Source organism: Schistosoma mansoni, assembly GCF_000237925.1.
Source record: "Schistosoma mansoni, WGS project CABG00000000 data, chromosome 2 unplaced supercontig 0108, strain Puerto Rico, whole genome shotgun sequence".
Classification (NCBI taxonomy): Eukaryota; Metazoa; Platyhelminthes; class Trematoda; order Strigeidida; family Schistosomatidae; genus Schistosoma; species Schistosoma mansoni.
Window position 1 is genome coordinate 202,562 of NW_017385999.1, and position 17,575 is coordinate 220,136.

Sequence of the window (17,575 nt, forward strand, 5' to 3'; positions counted from 1 at the left end):
TAACGCGTGGCCCAACCACCTCAGTCGATGGAGATTCATGACCTCATCAACTGATTTACCATCATTCCCTAATACCCTGCGTCTAGGTGAACCAGTATTTATCACAAAGTGTAGGCACTTAGCCGTCTGGTAAGTCGAAGACATATCCGTGTCTCATAAAAGGACTTGAGGGGGCTAGGATCTGATTCCAGTTAGATCATATGAATGATTGTTGTCAAGATATACATCCTGGCAATCCTCGTGTGTAATAAATGACTTTAACCGCGTTGATGAATAACAGAGTTAAATAAGTCAAATAGGAGAATGGATTTAGAATGCATGTATTTTGTAAACTCATTGATCTGGACAGGAAGTTAGAGTGATGGAGCGAAAATGACGCGCATTGGAGACGACGGGTGAGCAAACTCGAGAGAAGGAAGCGAAAATAATGCACATTGGAGATGGCGGGTAAACAAACTCACTTTAATCAAGAGTTAATTGATATTTGTAGTCAGATAAAAATAAATTACAGACATGTGGTGGATAGGAAAAGAAGTGCACACACACATACGGTCATATAAAAAGTAGTCAGGGTTAGTAAGTGGATAATAAACTAGGTCAAAAAGTGACTCATGATGGATAGGTAAATTCGCTTGTCCAGAAGCTAAAATAAGGTATATGGGCTTAACATACCAACCGACACTACAGACTTAGTCCAACAACACTGCAACCCATCTCATAGGGTCACACACCAGAGAATATTTTTCCCGACACAAGTAATGTCACTCTTTGGTAGCCTATAATTAGTTCACTAATTTACCGAAACACAAAATAACTGTTCCAGAACTCTTCAGAGAGTACCAATAGTGGCTTATTTACTCTGAAGTGTTTTACATCAAGTCACGAAACGTGAGAAACGCAACTTCCCTTCTCATTGGGATATAACGAAAATATATTTAGTATCAACCTTCCACATAATGCTCAATTTACCTGAAACCATCAAGTTCAAACTTGGGATTGATTCCTATAACAACGTACCTTGAGTCACCAGTTAACCTACCTTAATTTAGATAAATCTCAATCTTTCTATCCTCAAATTGTAGAAGAATACGTTTCTTATATGCAGTCACATGTATACCTATAAGGAAATACCTTAAGCTGAATAAAGGTACCCCGACCATAAACGACTCCAGCTCTCGTATTTTTAGGTTTTCTTACGACATTGCTGAGTTATATGAATGGACTTGTTATTTGAACACCATAGCGTAAGGACTTTGCCAACCCACAACATACCGTATATCACTAGAAAGCGCATTCCCGACCGTTGCTGCTACCTTAATGTGGTGGTCGGGCTGGCCTATCGTAATGAAGAAATCGAGCTATACTGGCTGGAACAACCGTTCCTCAAGGTCCTACCATGCCAGGCAGGTCGGTTGAAGAGCAGTAAGACTAAAAGCAGCAAACCCAAGGTCCGAAGGCGAAGTCGTGCTGCTGACTGTACAGAGGTGTGACAGCAGTAAGGTGTTTCCTTCAGACAACCAGCATAACAGCGATGCTGCTTTCCCACAAGGAGGGGTGTTGCTAAAGATGGTCGATCCAAAAAATGCACACTTCACATTATCCCACGGATATCCGTCTCCGGTGGTAAGGTCCTTTGAAGAACGGAGCTAACACAAAAACTACCCACAAAAAGGTCGTGTGTGACCGACCTCAAGCAGTTGTCCCTTGAGCACTGCGGTCACGCTCTCAGGTCATTAAGACCACTTCTAACCCAATTTCCTTTTCAGGTACCTCTAAAAGAACCCTTCCACGCTGTGGGCAACCGGGAAGTGATAACTACCCTCATACCTCTGACAGCACTCAAGACCACTGTATTCATAATCAATCTCCTTCTTCACTTCCTACTATTCCTTCTACCTCTACTTTCAACACTAAGCTCCCTCTCTCGGTTTCCTCCTCAAGTGTCACCATGGCCAACGATTCCTGTGCGCGAAACACTGTCCCAGGTCTACTAAAACCTCGCTCCAAACTACACATTGGGGCCTTCAACGCACGTACCCTAAGTCAAATCGGTCAACAGGCCTCCTTGGCTCAGACAATCGTTTATTTTTAGCAAGCACTAATTTTAAGCATAAGGAGAGACATTGTCTAACATGGCGACCACCTGCACCAAACCAACGATGGACTCAAATAGACCATATTGCCATCAGTCATCGTTGGAGAGGCTTGATAGAAGACTTTCGCTCGTATTGGAATACTTGTTTAGACTCTGATCACGCTTTAATACAAGCACGCATTTGTCTGCACCTCACTGGACGCAGGAAAACTACACTAAGAAGACTCATTAGGATTGAACTGGAGGACGAGAAATCCAAATGTAAATTTCAGGAACAACTAAGTTCACATCTAGGCAGTTCTGTAAACAAGACTGAACCAAATGCTGCTTGGAAAGGCATACGAACAGCTGTGGAAACAGCAGTCACATCTATTAGTAATTTAAACCGTAGGGTTCCAAAAAACCAGTGGATTTCTTCCAAGTCTATTTCACTGATGGATTCGCATAAATTCATCCCATCAGGCTCTGAACACGACGAAGAGCGTAAACAAATCAAATCTAGGTTGACTAAAAGTCTAAGGAACGATCGTGAGCAGTGGTGGGCAACGAAAGCAAAAGAGATGGAAAAGGCAGCGGCTGTAGGCAACACCAGGCAACTCTTCAGACTAATAAAAGAAACCGGAATTAATAAGTCCAGTGTGAGTGAAACGATCTCGGAAAAAGACGGAACCCTTATCTGCTCTCAGCTCATACGTTCAGAGCGATGATCAGAACACTTTAAGGAGCAGTTCAGCTACTGCACAACTACCCACTATTCCCAGACAGTCTGAATGGAACATTGAAGTAGGTCCCCCGACCCTACCTGAAGTTCAAAAAGCTATAGCTAATCTGAAACGAGGAAGAGCAGCTGGTCCTGATGGATTGGCTCCAGAGGTCTTTAAATGTGGTGGCCCAATTTTAGCGATTAGGTTGATTAATATTTTGGCTAAAATCTGGGAGTTTGACGTAATCCCATCTGACTGGTCACAATCACTGGTGATTGTCCCAATATATAAGAAGGGGTACAAACCATAGAGGGATTAGTCTGAGTAACATACCATCTAAAATACTAGCCTCAATACTTATCGGGCGCCTAATTAAGACTCGTGAACTGCTAACACGAGAAAATCAGGCTGGCTTCAGACATAGTCGTGGCTGCATCGACCACATATTCACTATTCATCAGATTTTAGAGCACGGACATGCTTATTGGCGTCTGACAATGATAGTTTTTCTTGACTTAAAAGTAGCATTTGACTCTATAGATCGAGAGGTCCTTTGGCAGTGTATGTTTTTGTTTAACTTCATTATAGACCTATTGCTGGAAATAACGTTCTCGTCGACCCCTACCAGGGGGTCCACTAAGCGACTTAGAATACGCAGATGACATAGTCCTGTTTGGTGAAGATGTTGACAAAATGCAGAGTTTTCTGTCAGAACTGAGTAATAATGCCAGCATGTTTGGGATGCATTTCTCCTCATCTAAATGTAAATTGTTAATCCAGGACTGGACTGCGTCAACACCTGAACTAAGGATAGGGAGCGAAGTAGTCGAACATGTCACCAACTTCACTTATATTGGAAGTCTGATCAACCCTAATGGGATGGTGTCTGACGAAATCTCAGCACGGATTCAAAAAGCTCGTTTGGCTTTTACCAACTTACGTCACCTATGGAGAAAACGAGATATCCAAATATCAATTAAGGGACGAGTATACTGCACAGCAGTTCGCTCTGTTCTACTTTACGGCTGTGAAACATGGCCATTAAGAGTACAGGATACTTGTAAGTTACTAGTATTTGACCACAGATACCTTAGAAATATTGCTCGCATCTGCTGGGATCACCGGGTAAGTAATAGTGAGGTTAGACGCAGAGTATTAGGGAATGATGGTAAATCAGTTGATGAAGTCATGAATGTTCATCGACTGAGATGATTGGGCCACGCGTTACGTATACCTGAACACCGATTACCACAACGCGCAATGCTGACCAGTGTAGGGGATGGTTGGAAAAGAATTAGGGGCGGCAGAACCAAAACGTGGCATCAGTGCCTGAAGTCACTAACTTCTAGTCTGAGCCATGTTGGTAGATGTAGGCTACTTGGTTGGGGTCCACATGACTATCGTAACCAATGGTTGGAGACTCTGAGTGACATGGCTCAGAATCGATCACAATGGCGCAGGTGTATACACTCTTTACCTTCCCTTAAACCTTGAGATTAAAATTGCTTCATACCTGTCTTTCTTTCTTCCTGTACCATATCCTTATGTATAACCTTTCTTTTTTATATTAACACCATTAAATTAACTACTATGAATCCGGTGTTCATATTGTTGTGATAACGAGGTATGGCAACTTGGACGGATAGATATATGTGCCTGGTCCTACGTTGTAGCTGACTGACTGAGAAAGCACATTCATTACTACAGAGTGGTGAAATGTAATGGAACCTAACGAAATCTTTGTAATAAATATACTGTTAAAAGACCTTAACGCTAGAAATGTTATTCTGAGAAAGCACAGTTTTGCGAAAAGCGAATTTAACTGAGAAAGCAATTTGTCGGTTATGAATAATTCGCTTTATTTAACATTTAAAAAGATTATGTATACTTCTAGTTAGAACCATTGTGAATGAGAAAATAAAAAAAGTTTTTTACAAATACAAGAGAGGTGACTCAAAGCATGTTTGTAGAAAAAATAAAATGCTCGAGAAAAAATAGATCCCAACAAAAATAGTGTTTGATTTGATCATCAGAATTATTTGCTGTCTTATGCATCAAATTTCTTCAACAATTCGGGAACGAGAACAATTTTACGTATTTTCTGTCACACATAGGCGCTTACCATTAATCGATGTAACCGAATCATGAATATCTTCATGTAACTTTGGTGACATAGCAGTTGAGTTGCTGAGAACATTATGAAAATTTTAAACAGGTCAAATAAATTACCAAACAAATCAAGCAGCTTAATTAAAACTGAGTCAAATAATAAGCATAAGACCGTGAATAAATATCTAATACAAAACAAACAACTCAACTTTCACGTTATTCATTAAATTACACGTGAATAGGTAACACCAAGAACAATATGATGGGAAAAACTAAAAATTGAAGTTAATTTGCTTGTAATAGTGAAATTTCGGAGTTACAATCAAATAAAGAATATCAGTCAGATGCAAATATAACCAAAGGTGATAAAAAAAAAGTGGGAGTGAAGGATTACTTGTGGATTGACGTCCTTCAAATTAGCCTGATTATTTGTCACCGCATTTTAACATAAAAACGACATCAAGTTCCTAGTAAACACATTTAATTGGTTTTATACCTAGTAACATAGGAACGAAATTGCACTACTCTCGAGAAAAAAAAATCGCTCAATTGATTATAGAACACTACATGTGCGCGAAAAGGTAAACCAGTTCATTTTTCTACGGTATAAAATGGAGAACATCTGTTAATTTGTGATTCATACTGTAGATCAACTTCGGCAGTTTCTATTTCCTTCCGTTTCGCTGGCTACCACAGTTCATGTTCGCTGCGTAGACTTCTTGTCAAACATTCTTTAAGTTGCCCTGTGGGATGAGTTTTCGAGCATAAACTAATGCAACAGATGACATCGAAATTTATTTTAATGCTGTTTTCACAGCCATTCTAGTATCAAACCAGATCGGGATGAAAATCACTTTAAAAATAAATACTCTTGATTATTTCATCGTTAACCTGAACCTTGAAAAGTTTTGCCGTTGTGTCTTTGGTGCTTTCGCTGAGACGCAGACAAACGTGCACTCACACTAAAGGATCAAGAGCCTGGAAGTTCTCCATAATAGGTGACAGACTTATATCAGGCTTCTCTAAAGAGGATTGATGATAATGTGGTCTAATTTGCGCCGATTGATGAGTTCAGTTTGAAAGTTATCAGTATAAATCCATCCCCCGACCTAAAGTTTCTGCTTTTAGTTTAACCGCTCTCAAACAGGTCAGCTTGGCATGGCAGGTCTACCAGAAATAAGTCAATAAAGTTCAACTGAGTCAGAACTATATGGAAGCCTGATCAGCACGTCAAACCAGCATCTACGATTAATAAATCTGAAACGGTTGAAATCAGATGCCAGCCTCATACACTTCAGTGTATAAAATATATCAATAGAAGCTGAGAATGAAATTCCTAGTCTCTCGATTATTTTGTGACCTTATGGTTTTGAACATGCTTAGACAAACTAAAAATACCAAGGAAATTTGGATGACTTCATTCAACAAACTGAATCCAATACGATACCTGGAAATCATAATTTGAAAGTCCAGTAACATATTGATGTAAACCGCGTAATGATAACGATATGTAGCCTACTAAAGTTGGCAACATGGGGAAACCGGTATAAATTTAAGTAAACTGACTTTATAAATACCTGAAATATGTTAAGGGAGAATTCTAAGAATTCTTTATATCATGCACAAGGAACACATACATTGAAATAAGATAGAAGTACGTGATAGCTTAGATTTTACCAACTATAACGAAAAATCAAAAGAACAGTAGTAAAATCATTATTGTACTTTATGTAAATAGGCGTGCAAGGGTGAGAAAATCTCTCTAAATGACTGCATTTTGTCTGTGATGTTATCCTCCCCAATCCTCCATAATAATGTGCATGACGTTCAACTCTTGATTCGTTAGAAATCGTGATTTTGTCTAAGTTTTGAGCCTTGATCATTCCTTTAATTCTACTCTATCTTTTGCTGACTGTGCTTAGTTCGAATTTACATGACCCTATATTATATCAGCTATTTTGTTGAATGACCGAATTTTTGGTTTTGCATGGTTCAATAAATACGTAAAAAATAGAAATTTCGTTCCTTATATGTTTTAAACGTATATTGTTATTGGAAAATAATTTGTCGCGAGATTCTAGAATCCAATGTAATTATAATCTTCCTATTTGATCAACCACTATCGAAGAGAATTCAACTGAATAGTCCTCTTCTAGACAGGAATAACTTTTATTGTTGAAAATGTGACTATACCCAGTTTTGTGGGAATTGATTGGTCGCATAGACTAGTTAAGAACAATTCAGGTGTTCTACATCTATACTTTTCATACATATCCTCGAAAAAACTTAGTTAATGATTGAATTATGGCGTTCCTGATTATTTGGCTCGGTAGATGTGAAACGGTTATACCAACCATCTATACAGACGTTTAACCTCGCTTAGAGCCCTTTTAGGGTTACTGTCAGTCTCAAGCCCAGATAAAGGAGGATTAGGCATGGGATTAGCAACCCCATCCCATAGAAAACAACTTTTCTAAAAAAAATAGGCTATCCACAGAACATCATCGGGACAATTCAAATCCTACTCTGGGAGTTTAAGAGTATTTATTCAGAAGCGTCATAACATGTCATTGTGTAGACCGCGATTCTTCAGACGTCACGAGATCAATGTCCCTTCTAACAACAACTAATCAGCACATGGAATGTTCGCACAACACGGGAGACCGGAAGCGCCAGACAAATAGCTGTGGGAGTGAAGAGACACAACCCGGAAGTGCTTGGAATAGGTGGAACCCATTGAACCCAAGCTGAACAGAAAAAATGTATTCGGGAGAAATGCTGTTGTACTCTGGTCATAAAGAATAAAATGCTCCTCACACTCAGGGAGTTGCTTTGATGCTGTCCAAAGAAGCATGATAAGCACTTATAGGATGGGAATACCATGAATCCAGCAATTATCAGAACGCCCTTCAAAACAAAAACGAAAAAGATTACAAGGAATGTTATATAGTGAAAGAAATGGAGACGATAATGGACAATTTTATGGACGGCTACAGTCAATCATAGAGAAGTGCTCAGGAAAGAACATGACCATGCTGATGGGAGACCTGAACGCTCGAGTTGTAATGGAAAATATAGGGTATGAAGATATCATGGGAAGACATAGACTAAAAGAAAGGAACGAGAATGGTGGGAGGTTTGAAAATTTATGTCCATACACATTTGGTACGCGTGTTTCATCGGATCACACTGAAGAAGGCCAGATCGACCACATTTGCACCAAGAAAGATTCAGAAGAACCATAGAGGACGTGAGAATGACAAGAGGAGCTGATACAGCTTCAAATCATCACCTGGTGGTGACCAACATGAAACTAAAGCTAAAGAAACGGATGACTGGAGAATCAGCGCTTTATAGGTTTAATACGTCCTTTTTTCGAGATATTGTCAACAAACTCGACAAACTTGATATAGCTACCAGCAAAATGTTCCAACCTAACAAGGTCTACTCATAGGAGAGGATGATACTATGGAAAATATCTGCAAGGAGATAAAAAGCAATAGCTTCAAAACGACAGGTGTTTAGCCGTAAGAAGCACCAGCATATTGAATGGGTCTCTATGGGAACCCTGGACAAGATTCAAGAAAGGAAGAACAAGAAGATGGTAATCAACAACAGTCAAACAAGAGTATGAAAGGTCAAGATACAGGTTGCGCATACAGAAGCAATCGAACAACAGGGAAAGAGCATTCAAGTTGATAAATGGAAATATGTATAAGACCTGGCAACTACAGTAGAAAGAGCTGTAAAAGGAAGTAGGGATGAACTGTATGACAGAATGAAGAAACTAGCAGGGAAATAAAATAAACCAAGAAAAAAAAAGACAAGAACAAAAAAAGGAAAGTCAATCACTGAGATTCAAGAACAAAGGAAAAGATGGGTAGAATACTTCTAGGAACTGCTGAATAGACCAGCCCCATTGAATCCACCGGACATCGAAGCACACACAAACCTTCCTATAGATGTCACTTCACCAACGACCGAGGAGATCAAGATGGCCATCAGACAAATCAAGAATGGGAAACAGCAGAACCTGATAATATCCCAGCCGAAGAACTGAAGTCAGACATTGAAGTAACTGCAAACATGCTTCACCTTCTATTCAAGAAGATTCGGGAAGAAGTGCCGATGGACTGGAAAGGAGGACAACTCATCAAGATACCAAAGAAAGGAGATCTGAGCAAATGTGAGAATTACAGAGGCATCACACTGTTGTCACTACGAGGAAAAGTTTTCAACAGAGTGTTGCTGAACGGGATGAAAGACGCAGTAGACGCCCAACTTCGAGATCAACAAACCGGATTCCGTAACGATCGATCGTGCGTAGACCGAATCGCCACACTACGGATCGTCGAACAATCAGTTGAGTGGAACTCGTCACTATACGTCAACTCCCTTGACTATGAGAAAGTGTTTGACAGTGTGAATATGAGAATATTATGCAAAATTCCTCAACACTATGAGATGGGTAGCAGAGAAAATCGTCAACATTATATGAAGTTCATACGACGAACCACACTGCAAAGTGGTGCATAGAGGACAGCTGACAGATGCATTTCCAGTAAGGACCGGAATCAGACAAAGCTGTCTGCTCTCCCCCTTCCTCCTTCTTCTAGGTGATTGACTGAATTATGAAGGTCTCGACATCTGAGGGGAAGCAGGGGATACAATGGACATCTCAGAATCAATTAGAAGATTTGAACTTCGCAGATAACCTAGTCCTCCTATTCCATACACACGAACAAATACAGACGAAGACAACAAATGTAGAAACAGCCTCTGCATCAATGGACCTCAACATACACAAAGGAAAAAGCAAGATCCTCAAATACAACACGGAGAACACCAACGCAAACACACTTGATGGCGAAACTCTGGAAGATGTGGAGTCTTTCACGTACCCGGGAAGCATCATTGATGAACAAGGAGGATCGGATGCAGATGTAAAGGCGAGGATTGGCAAAACAAGAACAGCATTTCTACAATTGAAGAACATATGGAACTCAAAACAACTGTCAACTAATATCAAAGTGAGAACCTTCAATACGAACGTCAAGACAGTCATACGGTACAGAGCTGAAACTTTAAGAACTACTACAACCATCGTCAAGAAGGTACAAGTACTCATAAATAGTTGTCTTCGAAAAATACACAACATCCACCAGCCGGATACCATCAGCAACAGCCTTCTGTGGGAGAGGACAAACCAGCTTCCAGGTGAGGAGGAAATTAAGAAAAGATAATGGGAGTGGATAGGACATACATTACAGAAATCACGAGACAAGCGCTAACTTGGAATCCTGAAGGGAAGCGGAAAAGAGAAAGGCTAAAGAACACATTACGCCGGGAAATAGAAACAGATATGAAAAGGATGGATAGTAACTGGAAAGGATTGTCCAGGACAGAGTTGGATGGAGAGTGCTGGTGGGCGGCCTATGCTCCTCCGTGAGGGGTGACAGGCGTAAGTAAGTACCACCAGAACGAAATGCAGGCCACATAGGCAGAAGCAGTGATGCTACACATTGGTAAGAGGAAAAGGGAATTTAACCACTAATTCACCACATAACATGCACATGAATTTCGAATAGGACTAAATAGCCGAGCTACAACAAGTCTTTTAGCGGAGAGAAAAGGAATACATCTTTAACTTACTTATATCGTATATCAGGATATGGTAAACTGACTGGTTGAACGAGTAAATTAGTAATGACAGAATCTGAAAAAAAACGGAAGATTGAAATATCAAACATTTTAAAAAAATATGTAGTCAAAGAGCTACAATACACAGTGAATTTCACAGTAATGAATACCTTCATAACAGAAAACTGAAAACAAAAATGAATTAAACAGTTCTTCATACAGCTACTTAAAGATGGTGTCTAGCAAATTTGAATTTAATTACCTTATATACCGCGATTTAAAGCCCTAAGTATTATCACGTCAACAATTGTAAGTAGATGAAAACTACATTAACCAGCACATCTATTGTGAGTAATAATTAACTGAAATGTGCTTTGCTGTTTAATAATATGATGGACATAAAACTACCTCACACAAACAAACCTAGTATAGCAACTATCCTACAACCAATCTCGATTATGGTTAATTTCGGCTAAGCCCTATTACTAACTTACTTAACAGACATTGTCATTTGGATAGTAACAATTTGCATATTTCAATGTACTGTTATGATCACTAGAGCACATGACAAACTGTAGCCAAAACGTTGATTGCTTAAATATCATCCGATGACTCATCCTCCCCCCTCATATATGTACGCACTTAAATCCCACTATTAACTTTTGCATTGTTTTGCTGAGCCCTTGTACAATTCGACTATAAATTTGCCTATGTAATTGCTCGTGCTCGCTGATATTTGCTCATGTGATTGTAGATTTCTGGCCTGCGTCATTTGATAATAAACTGTAGTTGCAGCTTCTCTTTGCCTTCTGATTTCATGCACCGTTGATATTTGTATAATAACGGTCATCGAGGTGAACGATTAACGAAGCACGGTACTACAGAATTGGCGACGCCCGACTTACGAACCCGAAGCAAAATCGGTAACGTCAACGTACGAACACAAAACAATTATGATGATATCATCTAATTCCGAAAATTCAACGCACTTCGTCTCAAATCGGATTACTATATGGACTATAATCATAACTGTGGATTTAGTATATCACTATTTTAATTACATGTACGTTATCTTACAAAAATTATTGAACGTAACGATAATAATCATAATAAGAAACGATTATCCACAAACAATTTATATATTGGTGCAATTTAGTAAAATTTGAAAAATTCCCATATTGTGATTTAGAACAACATATATAAGCGAACAATATTGTTTTCGATTAGATACTCATCAGGCTTTACTCTAATACACTGTTTAATGTACTATTTAAAAAATGTTTTGTGAACATGTCTTCCGAAAATACTGTGTCAAGTCTACAGCAAACCCCGTCTGTGAGGACTCTTAATCTTCCTGTCCCTCTTTTAAGGTCACTGACCCGCAGCTTTGATTTATTAGACTCGAAAATTACTTTCTGGCTAACCGCATTAACTTGCAAAGAGATAAATTTGACCTTACAAGCACACTTTTCCCAGATAAAGTAGCAGATAGTGTACGACGTATTAAAGCAAGTAGTAATTAAAACTGTCTCTCTAAGAGACCAACAAAGTGTTGGGCAGCTTCTCAACTGAGTACAAATGGGGGATAGAACTCCATCGCAGCTAAAAAATTATATGAAAAGTCTACTGGGCGATAGAAAAATAGACAATAGCTTGTTTTATCAACTGTGGCTTCGCCGACTCCCGTCCAATGTACAACAGATCTTAGCCGTTGGAGATACTGACGCCGACACAGACAACATAGCGAAAATAGCTGATAGGATATACGAAAGAGCAAAGCAAACAAGCCTTCAATTACACAGCTTGATGGTAGATGACAGGATCAGTACTCTACAGAAGGAGGTAAATGTTTTGTGCCGCAAGCTTACAGAATTAGAGGCCACGAAGATTGTCACGAGATGGCTCGCGCGGCAGAAACCGGTAAGCTTCCAGAGGACGGGCAGCTCCATTGATATGTTGGTATCATCAAATGTACGGTTATAGAGCTAGAAAATGTTTACAACCTTGTATATTTAACATAGCAGGTAAGCGATACCTACGATTGTCCATGGCGACGCCATCAGCGAACATAACGCCTGAAAATAGCCGCTGGTTTTATATACAAGACCGAACGACAGACGCGCAATTCTTGGTTGACACGGGAGGGGAAATTAGCGTAGTACTTCCAGTAAGTGAAGATAAAATAAACCTTAATACGTCATTAGTGCTAAAAGCGGAGAACAAATCGAATATCAAAACATATGGCAAACGAAAGTTGTCCCTAGATTTCGGACGAGACGCTTCATACCGCTGGGACTTTGTCATAGCAGACCCATAATAGATATCGATTTCCTATGTAACTTTAATCTACCAGTAGACTCGCGGCGCTACAGACTTATAAACGGTAGTCACACTACTTCGATAAGAGGAACACTTACAGAATCTGTTTCCATGAATCTGGTGATAGATAAAAGCCGCGGTGATCCACGTAAATTGTTGTTAAAGGAGTTTCCCGAACTTGTGAACGTAATGTACAGTAATGAGGATCTTAAGCATTCCATTCAACACCATATCATAACGAACGGGCTACCAGTTAACGCAAGGCCAAGAAGATTAGACCCAAGAAGACTAGCAATTGCAAAACAGGAATTTGACAAGTTGATGAGGCTGGGCATTGTAAGGCCTTCAAACAGCCCATGGGCGTCCCAGTTACACATGGTCCTGAAAAAGAATGGAGAAATAAGGCCATGTGGAGACTACCGAGCTCTCAACGAGCAAACAGTAGCCGACAGATATCCTATACCACACATCCATGATTTTACTTACAGTATAAAAGGCGATACTGTCTTCTCGAAGATCGACTTAATTAGAGGATACTATCACATCCCAGTCGCTCCACAGGACATACCAAAGACAGCGGTAACGACCCTGATTGGGCTAAATGAATTCCTACGCATGCCTTTTGAACTGACTAACGCAGCGCAAACATTTCCACGATTTATCCACCAGGTCATCAGAGGCTTACCTGAAGTATACACGCACATCGATGATTTACTAGTAGCCAGCACTACTATAGACAAGCATATACAGCAGTTACGACAATTATTCGCGCGACTAAGAGAACATGGAATTTTCATAAACGCTGAAAAGTGTGAGCTCGGAAAGGGATTCTTACAGTTCCTTGGTCACATGGTAACTTCTCAAGGTATTACACCGATCTCGATAGAAGCGGATACCATCAGAAACTATCCGTTACACGACTCATTGAAGAAATTACGACGATTTCTGGGACTAACAAATTATTACAGACGTTTTATTCCGAATTGTGCGGCAATACTTCAACCATTGACCGATGCGTAATGGGGACACGCCCGGACATTCCAGTTATCAGCAGGAGCAATACAGGCCTTCGAGAACGCCAAGAAGGCACTCAACAAACAAACTACACTAACTAGAAGAAAGAGCGAAACACCATTGGCTATCATGACAGATGTATCGAATGTGGCGGTAGGAGCTGTTTTACAACAATTAGTAAATGGCACGTGGGAGCCGCTTTCATTTTTCTCAAAGAGATTGAATCCTACGCAAACGAGATATAGTAATTTTGGAAGAGAATTACTAGCAATTTACTTGGCAATAAAACATTTTCGACATAGAGTAGAAGGTATAAATTTTAGTGTTTGCACGGACTACAAACCACTCACTAAAGCATTAAGCGCAAAGCAAAATAATTATTCTCCGAGGGAGATCAGACAGTTAGAGTTTATTTCCCAGTCCACTTCCGACTGTCAATGAGGATTCAGTCGACTAGTGCAGCCTTTACTCTGAGGCTTATTGAGTCACTAAAGTCAGAAAAGCCGGGGAGTGATTTTGTAATACTTTATTAAGGTCTTAATTACGGTTCTCGGTTAGAAAACACGAGTCGATATTCATACCATACAACTCATTATTGTTCAGGAAATTGGATTTAAAAGGAATGTAAGAATGTGATGTCGTAATAAACGAGAACACAGGTGAGGACAACAGATTGTTTTTTAGTACAAAATTGCAGAGTATCTTGGAAAAGTATAAGAACCATACACTTCATTAGCTAATTTCCAGTTCACAATTCCTTTCTATTTTCCGTTCCATCCTTTTCATGTTGATCTCCTTAGTCTTCTGCTGCCAAGATTCCCACTTCCGATTGGTGTTACTTACTTACTTACACCTGTTACCCCTCACGTAGGAGCATAGGCCGCCCACCAGCACTCTCCATCCAACTCTGTCCTGGACAATCCTTTCCAGTTACTATCCATCCTTTTCATATCTGTTTCTATTTCCCGGCGTAATGTGTTCTTTAGCCTTTCTCTTTTCCGCTTCCCTTCAGGATTCCAAGTTAGCGCTTGTCTCGTGATTTCTGTAATGTATGTCCTATCCACTCCCATTATCTTTTCTTAATTTCCTCCTCACCTGGAAGCTGGTTTGACTGGTGTTACATACTACTTATCTCCGTCAACATTAGTAGCATACACCACAATGACATTCTTTTATTATTATGACATGTTACATCATAACTGGTGACACTGAAGTCCTAGAAAGTATGAGGGTGCTATTTTTAGAAAAATGTCGATTGACTTTGGAGCTTCAGAATTTTTCGAACAATTAGTGGTAATGATTAACACTGAGGTATGTCGAATTGGTAATTAACTTACACAACCGAAAACTATGAAACAGAATCTATGTCTTCAAGTTTGCAAGTGACTCTTGAAGAGTGTCAACAATCTGGAAATAAATTTCATTACAATTTAACTACATGAAGTTATTTAAAATAAATAACACACATACACATGCGTTTGTAGGTGAATACAAAGGTAAGAGAGTAGTAAGAAAGGGTTCAAAAATCAGTAGCCAATATAGTAGAGAATTTTTATTAAGGAAAAACGTACTCATAGTTTTACCCAGGAATCGATGAATAATAGAAGACGCGACTTGATGATTACCATTACTGTCTACAAAAATTGCACCGAGAATCGATTCAAACACATCAGCTAACACCTTGACATTGAGTCCCGAAGAAACCTTCTTTGTAATTAGCTAAATAAATTGTGGAATATAAATACGTCCAAAGTATCTAAATAAATAGTTATAGAGCAAATACGAATTTTCAAAGAAGCACTCCTATTACGTCAAAAAAAACTAAAAACAAACCTAATCGATGCTCATATGAACCTTAGTCCATGTATTTTAGTAAATACATATCGTTCAATTAATGGTTCAAAACATAATATGATAGTCAAATGGCTAAAAAACTTCTATTTAAAACTTGGTGCGAGAATGGAACACGTTTACGTTGATGGAAAAAAATCAAAATAGTTAAAGTAATATATCAAGAGTAATTTTTTTAAGAGAATAAAATTTTAATAAGAATCAATAATGACAAACCATTAAGGAAATAAGGATCAAAAGATTAATAGTAATTGGAAATAAAAAGGAGAAAAAAATGAATGTAATTAGGAAATAATATTGCGCCCAACACTCGTCAAAAGGTAAGGAATGAATGCATTCGTATTGTTGATATCAGTGTTCTGAGTCGTCTCACTATCATGAAGCTGATAAGGAAAATTAAATGTGGAATACAAACATTATTATTCACAAGTTAGTATAGAATGGATGGAATGTGGTTTGCAGTGGAATCTAGAACGAGAGTTTCGTCGTATTTGAGACTTTTCAGAGGCAGTTCGCACAGGATGCATATATGTCAACGAAAACTAACCAAATTTCGGCCAAAATATCAACAACGGAATAATCGAATTGCCAATCAACTAGTTGTAGTATTAATTCAACTGTTTACATTGATACAAAGTTGTTTTACGTAACATTGAGATCAGGCAAGAGTCGCCAGTCCCATACTTCTGAGGAGTTCCAACCTAGAATAAAACAAATATTCAGTGCATCCTGAGTTTAAATAGTTCCCCTCCTGGTGGCACTCCATCATGAAAGCTACTTTCACAACAAAACGAATTTCTAAAAAATTTGTTTTAGTCTCGTACCCTGGATACAATTACATTGATACTGACCATTTCTAATAAAACAATTTATTCATTGATTTCTAAAAATAAGTAATCAGCATCCACTGACTGTACTAACTCAATTAATATAGGAAATAGAGAAAGAAATTATTACACAATAGAATGTACTAAAAATATTAAGCCACATTTAGGCCATCTACATAATTTGTTATAAAATAAACTCAGTGAACCATATTGATTTTATTAAGCAAAAAATATTAAACTATAGAAGAGATGTAGTAGTCTACCTCGATACGTTCAAAATGTGAATCAGTTTGACGATGGATACTCTTTATATCATCAATGCATGCTTTCAGACTGCAATTCCCAAAATCGATGAACGGGTAAATGTCATGCTCAACAACAACATTAGCTAAATTAATATTACTGACAACAGTAGATCTTGCAGTAGTCAGTGCACCTAGAAGAGAACATACATAATTATTGTTGATTTCTATTATTTAATAATAATGTTAGCAAATTAATTATGATTAGCATTTAAATGCAACCAGGTGTTTCAACGATGAAGTTCATTTTTCGCTCTTCCAGTTGTACAGCCATAGAAACTACACATCATTTGACTAAAAATGATTTTCAACAGTTTTAATAATCTATTGAAACAAATCGAAATCAAGATTCCAATGGCAAATAATAACGGGGAGTGATAAGTAAATTATAACTAACAATTAAATTATCGTCAGTTTGCCCGAACACACATTGCTGAACTTCGATATCACTAAAATAATTTTGTCACCAAATGTGAACGTTCCTTCAAACCAAATGACGATCAAACACAAGGAATCGTCAAACATCCTTGGTTCGCAAGGGCCAGACACTGTAGACCCTACATTTTACAGATACATTAACATCACGACGGCTCCAAAGATGGACTAGAGTAGTACAGCATAGACATACTCAAGATCAAAGAGTCATTCGCCAAGTAACAGATCTACACCACCATTACCTACATCAGAGCTGTTTCCAGAATGTAGTCCGTGGCA

The 17,575-nt window shown here is 38.7% G+C and overlaps 1 protein-coding gene across 1 annotated transcript in view; it reads right to left on the reverse strand.

The window, feature by feature from the left end:
• Nucleotides 1–4,903: 4,903 nt before the first annotated feature.
• Nucleotides 4,904–17,575, reverse strand: part of Smp_033600 (ribonuclease III, putative) — a gene marked incomplete at its 3' end in the record, with an annotated part of 40,910 nt that continues 28,238 nt past the window's right edge. The window contains exons 8-10 of the mRNA XM_018791597.1: nt 16,823–16,995; nt 15,453–15,600; nt 4,904–4,986 (exon numbers count right to left, since the gene is read on the reverse strand). Coding sequence (XP_018645207.1) covers nt 4,904–4,986; nt 15,453–15,600; nt 16,823–16,995 — 404 coding nt within the window. The remainder of the gene's footprint in view (nt 4,987–15,452; nt 15,601–16,822; nt 16,996–17,575) is intronic.